The sequence below is a fragment of the Trematomus bernacchii genome, unplaced genomic scaffold (genome assembly GCF_902827165.1).
Source record: "Trematomus bernacchii unplaced genomic scaffold, fTreBer1.1, whole genome shotgun sequence".
Taxonomy (NCBI): Eukaryota; Metazoa; Chordata; class Actinopteri; order Perciformes; family Nototheniidae; genus Trematomus; species Trematomus bernacchii.
The window spans coordinates 10,959-22,202 of record NW_022987851.1 but is presented as its reverse complement, the minus strand read 5'-3'; the positions used below and the strand labels follow the sequence as shown (position 1 = coordinate 22,202).

General features: G+C 42.0%; 1 protein-coding gene across 1 annotated transcript; it reads right to left on the bottom strand.

Annotated features, from left to right (window-relative positions):
• Nucleotides 1-9,183: 9,183 nt before the first annotated feature.
• On the bottom strand, nucleotides 9,184-10,941 carry LOC117468810 (the record flags this gene model as incomplete). The annotated part of the gene is given in 1 exon segment (XM_034113112.1): nucleotides 9,184-10,941. A coding segment is annotated over 1 exon segment (1,758 nt), but the record flags the coding sequence as incomplete, so codon positions are not given.
• Between the last annotated feature and the right edge of the window lie 303 nt (nucleotides 10,942-11,244).

Sequence of the window (11,244 nt, the reverse complement as noted above, 5' to 3'; positions counted from 1 at the left end):
ATCTCTGGGTCAGTGAGTTGAAAGTGAGAATATCATTTCTATATATGTGATTACCCAAAACCGTTGTGATTACCTAAAACAGTTCAAACAATACATGTTCACTAAAATACAATTCAAAATAATACATGTTTACTTCAATACAGTGTAGAATCATATCTTTTTACTTCAATCCCTCTCTTGATCTCACCTCACGAGATCAACATATAGCATTTGAAACATTACCACTGTCATTCTCTTCTACTGTGTCCCAACATTTATATAAACCCATCAGAAGCTGGGATGTAGAGCACTTTAAACTTTTAGGAACAGTCCACAACAACAACTTCTTATGCCAGTGGAGGGAGAATAAAATATGTCTAAAAAAGTTCGTTCTTGTCAGCTGAGTCATCGTACTCTTCCCCCTCCGACGCATAGGCCAACAAGGGCATCTGGTACGAAGGGGAAGGGGCAGCTTTTCCCTCAATGGTGGAACTGATGAGTCTAACACACAATGAGCGGATACAAGGCACACAACAACAACCACATGTCACCAAAATGGCAATAAAAGTAGCCACAGAAATTAGAAGAGACATTATTACATTTTTCCATTTTCCAAACATGTTTGTCATCCATTCCTCCATAGGATTGTTGATCCCTGATTGTTCATGCATGGTTTTGGACAAGGTACGTAGACCCTCTAAGGCTTTAGTCACTGAACCGTCAGGCGCCGTGTTGTTGGGAATAAACGTGCAGCACATATCACCGAACATTGCGCAAACACCCCCTTTCTCCGCCAGAAGCATATCCAACGCCATTCTATTCTGTATAGCCATAAGGGAGGTAGGCCCTAACTGTTCAGCTAGGCCTTCTACTGCGTCCCTAGTGAGGTTCGCCAAACGTAGGACATTGTAATGTACAAAGTTAATCCTGTCTACATTTTTGTTAGGAGTAATGGGAAGAATAGCTGAAATGATAGGAATATTTTCGAACCCTGCTGCGATCTGGTCAGCTAATTTGTACTCATTAGGGACCCCCCGAGGGATCCCTATGGAGTCAATGTAAGTAGGGGAGTTACTGGAAAGGTCAAAGTTGACTTCTGCGCCCCTTTTGTTTAAAACGTGTCTTCGCCGTCGGTTAGCTAACTGACCGTTCGAGACGTGTTTCGCATCGAGGGGAATTAACCTTTCACCTACGGATGGAGCCTCTTATTTTGGACCCCAGCATACAGCTTCCTGCCGACTGCCAGCCAGTTGCCTGCCAAAGACCAGTATTCAGGAATGTTAGGCCCTCCCACTATTCTCCAATTTCAGGGTTTAACCAGGAGATGGCGCTATATATTAAATAACTAAGACTTAGTTTTTCACAATAGAAAATGCAGATATTATATAAAAAACTAAAGTTAAAATCTTGTTTTTAATGCCCCAAGAGCAATAACATCTTGTCACAAGCTTTTTGGAAGAAAAAGACTGACTCAAGAGACCTGTAGTTGACTAATTACAGGCCTCAATAAAGTTCTGCCATTGGTTGTGAAAAACAACGGTGGACATAGTGGAAAGTGAAATTGACATTGTCGAATTTAATAAAAATACAAAATAATGTATCTGTGTACGTGTTTTACTATGTGATCTGCACTTATCAAACATCTAATTAAGGCGAGACACCCCAGGTGAATAGGGTATTTTTAACTTAAAGATATCAGCTAAATAGTTCTCCAGTTAATTACTTACAATAAGGCAATTGTTTTTTGTATTACAAGTTTTCTGAAATAGCATGTTTAAATATCCAAATGAACCATTATCTCATGAAATATGCGCATATTTTAACACATTTCAGGAACCGAAATCTGAACTTTGGATAAAGCCAGGATCAAAATTATTGTTTCATTTTGTAGTCATATTAGTATCTAAGGCTTTTACAGAAGGGATTTTGGATATCTCTTGAAAATGAATAGCACTTAGTTAGATCACTTTACAGATCAGGTTGGACCAGCCCTGTCGCTACTCTCTGCATTTCCTACTGCAGATAAAAAAAAAGCTACAAATATGTATTTCTTAATAAACTAAATAGGCCACCATTGGTAGCAGTTCTCATTATATACTTCTCAGTATACTTCCCCCACCCGCCCACTGTTTGTTGCTTTTTGACATGTAAATGGGTAACTACCCCCCTCTGAGTGAATACCTGTTGTACCTGTCCGGGGCTAAGCCCATAGGACGATGCTCTGATGTCATCACCCTCGCACATTGGTCATATGTTTATGAGATCACTGTGATTCACTTCTCCGCGGCTCCTCTGTGCAGAGAGGCCCCCCCCGTTGACAATTCACGAGCGTCTAACTCTCTCCCCCCTCCCCCGTCGCACCTTCTAACAGAACCCCCCCCCCATATCTGGATTTGGCCCACAGACCTAGAGAGTAGCAAAATACAGTGAGTCCTAAACACAAGTAGTCAGGGTTCATTTATAACGCTTATTTTGATTTATTTTTCTCAAATGATGCTGTATGTTTCACTTTCTGAAAGCGTTAGAATCGCACATGAAAAATATTGAAAGCTGCCAGCTGCCCTCGGCCATGTCTTTGGCGGTGATCCAAGCTTCGGTACCACAGTGGATAAAGTTAGTAATACATTTATAGGCTACTGATCAAATGTCAATACATTACATAAGTCTTATTCTCATTCATACTTAATTTATTTCTTCTTCTGTCAGTATGAACACAAAAAACTAACCGGTATTAGATTTCATTCTAAAGTTTACGGTCTAAAAAGGTATTTAAAACAGATAATTAGCTAAGGGTGATGATCTGCGAACACAAACTACAGACTGCTGGAGAAGAGATATCACAGGGGGGGGGGGTTGGGACACACACATTCCGATGGCCAATTCGTTTTAAACAAAGAGTAGGCTATACTCAACATAGTGGGGTGGGGGCTGGTGAACGGTATGGTCAATGTTTGTAAACACTGTGACATTTTGACTTTATTTGATAATTTCAGTTAAAAACTAACGTTCATATTTTATATTACTGTTTTGCCTGGCTGGACCTGTAATTTACAGGAAAGGAGTGCACGCTACTAAAGAGACACGCTACCATGGAAACCAAACAATGGTGTTGCTGTATTGAAGTCCGAGTGGAAACAGTCATATTTGGAGCGTTATGTTAGAATGAAACAGCGAGGTCGTGACTCACAAAAAAAAAGTGTTACTTCACTAACTGTAAGCTTGTCACTCAGAGTAACCTACAGTTAACTTAACTGTTGGAAAAGAAAGATTAGGGGGGGAGAGAGCTGTGATGGGCCATTAGGAGTGTGAACACACAGCTAGGACACTTGACACAGTGGCTTTTGGCAAAGCACACAAAGAAAACAAAAAAAACCGAGAGAGATGAGTTATTGTTATTACAACGTGACTTCACTATTATTTAACAACTATTTTTATTGGGTTCTTTTATTTGGGGTTAAGTACATTGTCAGAATAAGTGAGAAATGGATTTAACTTCTGTTAGAAAGCTATCATACTCAGTGGCGGCTCCAGAGTATTTGTGTTGGGTAATCTATGGTAGGGCTAACCCATACAGTGGTGGGGCTCAAGTCAGTATTTGCAATGTAATTACATACACGCTATATCGCCCCCCTTGACAGTGAAACGCCACGCGTGAGGTTTAGATTATTTCCCTATCTTATTATTGAACTGTATGAAATAAAAAGGCACATTTGTCTTGTAGTAAATAAAAAGGGCGACCTGGAGCCATTCCTGCAATTTCCCCACAGGTGAAAGAGTTGACATGCTGAAAACCCAACCCCTGCAGGGGGGTCTGGGGGGATTCTCCCCCAGGAGATTTTTTGAAATACTAACATAAAATACACATTCTGGTACTCTCTTGAGAAGAAAAATAAATAAATCTATTACTACACATTTAAAAAAATGAATGCCATTTTTGTTTTTTGTTACTTTGTTCTGAAAGCTGAACCTGCTGCTCCTCACAGAGAGAAGAGGGAAGAGGCTGTGTGAATTACATTGTGGATAAGGGTGGATAGCCCCCATTGTTCTGTGTGTCAAAATGAAAGACAGCCCACACACCTATCAATCATCAAACCGTGGGGTCTTATTTCACGTAATGTTGTATCTATGTATATAGAGATGTACTACCGCTAAAGTATTCTCCGTCGGGACTTCCTGCACGCCGTTATCGTGATTCTGATTGGCCAGAAGACATTATCAAAGATGTTTTATTGGGAAGAAGATCACTACGTGACAAAAGTTTTCAAAACCGTTTCTAGTCTTCGGTATTTCCAGACAAGTGGCTACTGAAATCAATCTTACTAGCTGCTGTCTGTGCAATTTACTCCGCGCGAGATGACGGACTTTATTTAGCTTACTTTAACATCATTTTTCATGGTGGGGCTAAGGTGGGGCTAAGCCATTTCTTGGTATGGCTGTAGCCTACCCCAGCCATACCCTGGCGCCGCCACTGATCATACTGAATAAATATTTATGCAAAAATGTATGGCATTAATAATGTATATCTAATTACATTTAAAAACGTATGGCATTAATAATGTATATCTAATTACATTAACTGTGAATGTCTTTCATTTGATTTAAAATGAAATAAAATTACATAAAACATTTTCCATAAAAAAGTTGATTCAAGAACAAATCAGTACTTTTCTTATATGACTGTTATTGCTAAATTTGAAAGGTCTTTACCAGCTTTGGAATTATATATATATATATAGCACCTTCTGCCATCCCATCTCTATATATAATATCTATCCGTGACATATGGATCTTAACAAAGATCCGCTATACATTAGTACCAGATATACTGTACACGGACATTTTAGTGAACCAGACCAGCTGTTTCCGCCGGGTCTTCGCTTCCCGGGCATCACGTTGTTTACAAGTGTGTTCAGATGCTAAATAAAAGTTTAGCTTGTACTTTTGATACCCCGTCTCTCGGCACCACAACATCCAGTTTACTGTATTTCACATGAGCGATGTCGAACATTGAAAAGTCCTTATAAAATCTCTGTTATTAGATCAGTACTTTTCTTATATGACTATTATTGACTTGAACACTGAGAATGTATTTATTAACTTCAGACATTTGAAATATTTGAAATCAGATGAAAACAAACTGTAACGGACCCTGCCGTGTTATCTATGATTACTATGCCTTACTGTACATTCATAATTTCAGCCGGAGGTAGGTGGTAGGCGTTGCGGAGGAGCAGATTGCGAGTGAGGTGCCTGTTCTAAACGAACTATTCCAGCTGTTATAAAGCATTAAATAAAAAGTAAGCAAGGAATACAGAATGTTTCGTTACGTAACTTTGTTGAGAATGTGGCCATGTACATGTAATACATGGGATCATTTGCAGCGACTTGGTCATTGTGGGGAAAAATAACACCCATCCTGATCGTTTCAATGAAGTTGAATACAGAATATTCATATTTGTCAGTGATTTCATGTCAATTCGGCGAACATAAACATCAATGATGATGATTAAATTAGGATTAAAAATCGGGAGAGCCGGCTCGTTCGTTTTTTCCGACTAAACAACATCTATTATTTAGAAGTTGATTTCACATGACTCCAGTGTGGAACCCCACTGCACCCCCTGGTGGATCAATGATCCATTGCAGCTGGCTTCACAATAATTAAATGTATTTATCATGGGGGCGGTATCAAGTCTGACTGGGGGCCGGCCGGCCATCACGGAACGTGCACGAACCGATCACGACCCTCGCACTTTAAACTGTCCAAAATAAGACGCTTCATCTGTAGTAATGTCAAAGGGGCATGGAGGCGGGTCATTGCACAAAGTCCTATTGATGCTTCCGGAATTCTGGTATACAACCGTCGGCCGCCACAATAATAGTAAAGCCCACCCCTGGCCCAATGACCTACCATATTACCTGCTAGAGTACTGTTGCACCAATCAGAGGAAACATTACCCAGATTAAATTTAGGGGAGGCACTGGTTAATTTGAAACAAGTGTATCCCCCTCTGCCTTTTCTTGGTGTAAAGGGTCCTGTTTTTGTGCCATTATCAATCGGTGGGAAAAGGCTGGCTAAGGTTGTACAGTTTGATGGGCTAGCCATTTGGGTAAGTTTTAACATGCAGTTATAACCCCAGATATCTGAAGGGAAGAGAGGAGCGGGGTCAGTTATCAAATGGGGACGAGCGGTCGCACAAGCTAAACAATCACCTACCATTTGTTCGTGAGCAGTCCCAGCAACCCATTTTAACCATAGATTATCATCAGTAAAACCCGTGGCCATTTGAATTATGTCTAGTGGTTCAAGTTCGCCAACTTCGCTAGTACATTTATCTCCACAGATGATTTTGGAAATATATTGTATCACGGCGGTAGTTGGGCGAGTTACTGCTGGTTTCGGAGTGACAACTATTTTGAACAGACCTTGGGGTGACTTTCTTCCTGCGTGTGCTGCCAAAATATATAGACCTGCATCGCCGATCTCAACCCCTCTTAGGATAATTGAGACAGGGTTGCATCTACCTATAGCACAGGGAGAGATAGGGTTCTTTCTAATTACTTTCATTCTATGTTTTAGTGACGCAACAATCCTTGCTGATTTGAATTTAGGCGTATATCCCCAGTCTTTCGGACCAGAGTTAACTAGTACATAAGACCAGGATTCGCATTTACATCCTTGGGTGTGAGTAATATATACGTAATTTGTCCCCTTAAAGGGAGAATCAGAGGCATAACTTGTACCTGTGGACCTTTCCGTGAATGTATTGCATACTGTTGGGGTGAGGCAGACATATTTAGCGAAACCTGAGTATGATTTGTCAGAGTTGGAACATGGGGCGATTGCGCACAAATCTATGTCCACTATTCCGTCGCTACCTTCTTGGAGAGTGAAGGTTCTTTTTGGAGACATAAGGCTCACTACTCTAGTCCCTCTTTTGGTCCTTACTATCTCTTCCTCTGGGGCGAGAGTTGGAGAAAGAACATCATTAGTTTTACAGACAATGAAAATTATCGTTACCATAATGGTAAGTAGGAGGCCCAGGCCTGCTACCATTCTCCAGTGCCCGTACATAATTATGCTGTTAGCTCAAATTCTTCTGGTATCTTTAAACCGTATATTACCAATGGTCAATGCGATCGTACCTTGGTTTCCTAGAATACAAAACCTGCCCCCTGAGGGAGATTGAGACCCAGATATGCCAAAACCCTCTTTAGTACGAGGAGTATTTAAATAGACATCTACCCTCGTCCAGATGTTGAGTAATGATAAAAGGGCCTATTTGGAAAGTAAAACAGGAGTTACTCCCAACTTGGTTAGTGATTGATTTTAAGCGATAGGTTTTTAATGGTAAAAGTGGGTCCCCACATATGTCAGTAGTCTGTCCCAAAAGAACCCTTCAACATTTTCTGGAACCTTTAACACATAGTTATGTAGAATAAAAATAAACAAACCCCTTAAACAAATGGGAATATAAAAATACAAAATCCCTCAAACAAAAATCCCTCCAACAAATGGGAATATAAGAATAAAGTTGAAAGTTCCTCAAAAAATGGATTATTAACCTGTTCCACTCTGAGCCTGTTTTTCAGGTCTCAGGCTCGAAAATGACATTCCCAGAACAAATGACCATATCTTCCCTTCTAAAAGGGTTAAATTAATAATCTTTGTTCTCAAAGTAATGATAAACCTGTGAGTTGGATGTAGAAGTGTCAGAATCAATATAAATGTTTTTTATTTTAAAGAAAATTCAGATTTTACATAGTAAAAAACTGTAAATTATAGTGTCCGTCCAAAAATTATTTTTTACAGATAGTGAAAACTACCCTTGGATGATGGGTTAGTAGACTAAAAGCTTTAGGAATCCAAAGTACAACATATAATAAGTACCCTGTATCAAGATTGATGCAAAACAAGTGAAATTTGACCTTTTTAGAGAGATTTAGCCAAAAACCCCCACTTCTGGGGTCATTTGGGTGGATTTGACCTATCTCTGGCCCCCCTTGGTCGATTTGGTTGGTTGACATACCCTTGTGACCGTTAGAGCCAATAGAATCGAAGGGGGAGGCACACACCCACACACGTTGTAAAGAAAAATGTGGGCGCTTCGCGTGTGGAAAACGAAAGCAAAGTGGAAGAATGTCTCCTTCTGGAGTTTGGAAACTAAAACGCAGTTGTATTGCTTATGGATTATCAGAAATAATTTCAAAGAAGGCACAGACACATAGGATGAACCTATGGATTAACTGCAGCATCGTTTTTTTTATCGTTTTAATGCCATTGAAGACCACTTTTGACCAAGGTAAGCCATGTTTACGTGTTTAGCTACTTAGCTCCACATGTGATGATGTACGCTTTCGTTTATAGCGTCGCGAATGTTTATCACTGAGTGTTGAGGAGGGCACCGTTAGATTCAGTGTCTCCAGGACACCAAAAAAGAGTGTTTGGTTGTGCATCTAGGATAAGTAATAAGGGAATTCTGAGTGAGTTTAAGTGCCGCATTACGTTCCATGTTTTCGCTCGTGGCTAATTCAGAGGCTGAGTGCTAGCATTGTGGGTTTTTTTTGAAAAAAAAAATTAAAAAGATCAGTTAGCTGAGTTTCTTCCCGTTACATGGATATAACACATTCATAGTTTTATTCAATATTAAGATTCCTTAGACGTTGTTTCCTGCAAATGACGCGTTTATCCGCCCGGTACCGGGCGGAAGGTGCGTAACAGGTTAAACAAAGTTCCTTAAAAAATGGATTATTAAACAAAGTTCCACACCGGCTTTCTCAACCTTTTTTCAGCGGGAAGTGGAGTTCCCTATGCCGTCTTGGTTTTGCCGTGTCTTTGTCCCCCCAGCCCGCTGACGGCGGCTTCTGGGCTGCTTTTTAGAGAGATGTGGCCGGATTGTCCTCCCCCGGCCCGCTGATGGCGGCTTCCGGTTCGACTGCTGGAGAGATGTCCTGATCCTCCTCCTCCGACCCGCTGATGGCGGCTTCCGGTTCGACTGCTGGAGAGATGTCCTGATCCTCCTTCTCCGGCCCGCTGATGGCGGCTTCCGGTTCGACTGCTGGAGAGATGTCCTCCCGATCCTCGTCCTCTGGTCCGCTGATGGCGCCTCCTGGGTCGACTGCCTTGACGAGGGCCAGATCTGTCCTGATGTCGTCTAGGGTCCTCGCAGGTGGTTTCCCGACCGCACACTGGCTCCAGTGGTACCAGTTGTCTCCCTTTCCATCTAGGCGGACGGCATGGGAGGTCCTTTGAGTCACTCTGTAGGGGCCGGAAAACCTGGGGTTGAGCCACTTAGGCCTGATGGCCTTCAACCAGACGTAATCTGCTGTGTTGGCTTCGTGTTTTTCGGGTCCCCCTTTGGCATCAGCAACCTATGTGGAGAAGTCTGATACCAGGCCCTTAAGTTGCCGGTAATATGGTTTTGAGCTCATCTCTTCTACTTCCTTTCCTACGCTCAAGGCTCCTGGGCCCGGGAATTGGTGGCCATGTGTCAGCTCAAATGGGGAGAAACCTGTCCCTTTGTTAATGGAGCTTCTGATTGACATGAGGGCCAGAGGCAAGGCATCTAGCCAGTTCATATCTGTCTCCTCACATGCTTTGCTGAGTTTCTGTTTGATGTTCTGGTTCATTCTTTCTACCTTTCCCTGCGATTGTGGATGGTAGACTGCTCCAAAACTGTGTCTTAGTCCTAAGGACTGTTCTACTGTGCTTAGGTCATGGTTCTTGAAATGGCTGCCATTGTCTGACCTCACTTTCCTAGGAAACCCATGTAATGGAATATAATGCGTGACTAGGAATTTGATCACTGAGTCTGCATCCTCTCTCTTGCATGGCATAGCTTCTGGCCAACCTGTGTATGCATCTACCACAACTAGTAAATACCTGAACCCTCTTACTTTATCAATCATGTCAGTGTAGTCAATGATGATTTCTTCTCCTGCCATCTTAGGTAAAGGGAACTTTCCCTGGTGTGGTTTTACAGTAGCTCTGATGTTGTGGGTTAAGCAAATTACACATTCTTCCAGGTGATTAGCTATCATGTCAGGTAGGTAAGGGTGCCACCAGTGAGTCAGGTGTCTGCTCATCTGAGTTTTACCGCAATGTGTTGGGCCGTGTGCTTCTTTAAGCATTGATCTTACCCATCCTGGGGGTATCACTGGTCTCCCATCTGGGGAGTACCATATCCCATCTTTGTTGGTAGCTCCTCTGTTTAACCATACTGTCTTATCTTGAGGTGACCCTGCTGCTTGAGCTTCTTTAAGAGTATCATCTGTTACTGCGGGCAGTAAGTCAGCAGATTTTTTAACAAGCATTTGAAACCGGGGTGTATACCCTGCTTTGGCTTTAGCTGCTTTGTCTGCTGCATTGTTACCCCAAGTCAAGTAGTTATCTGCCGTGCTGTGACCTTTGCACTTGAGTAAAGCTAGCTTGTTGGGTAACATTACTGCTTCTGCAAGCCTTTTGATCTCTTTCTCGTGTTTGATGGGGGTATTGGTGGATGTTACAAATCCTGCTCTCATCCACTGGCGCATTTCCACATGTATGACACCATGGACATATGCTGAGTCAGTATAGATGTTTACATCTTTTTCTTTTGATAGTTCCAATGCTGCAATGACTCCCATTACTTCTGCCAACTGTGCTGAGACTTTCCCTGTTACTTTTTCTGCCGCTCTTTCCTCAAAACCTCCCTCAGCTTTTTGACCCACCACTGCGTAGGCCGCTTGGAGCCCGTTGGTGGGGTGTCTGAAACAACAGCCGTCTGTGAACAGGTTCTCTGCATGTGGCATAGGCTCGTCTCTGAGATCTATTCTTAGCTTCACATCCTGGATGACTCTTTCCTCACACCTATGGGGTTCTCCGTTAACAATGGTGTCTGCGCTGTTAACTCCCACATGTGTGTAGGTGATGTGTGCTTGTGTCAGAGTTTTCTCTAACCTGGTCTGTCTTGTGGAAGTCATTGTGAATGCACTTGAGTTCACAAAAGAAACAATGCTATGTGTTGTCAGTACTGTCAAAGGGTGGCTCATCACAATGTGTGAAATCTTGTTTAAGATACGTGCTGTACCTGCTGCATGTCTTGTGCATGGAGGTTCTCTGTTTTCCACTCTGTCCAGTGTGATACTAATGGACATCAGTATTGTTCTACATCCCCCCTTTTTCTGAAATAGAATACCATTTACTGTGTTTCCACATTCAGAAATATCAAGGAAAAATGGCAATGCATAGGATGCAGCGGCGAGAGAGGTGACCTGAGACATGGA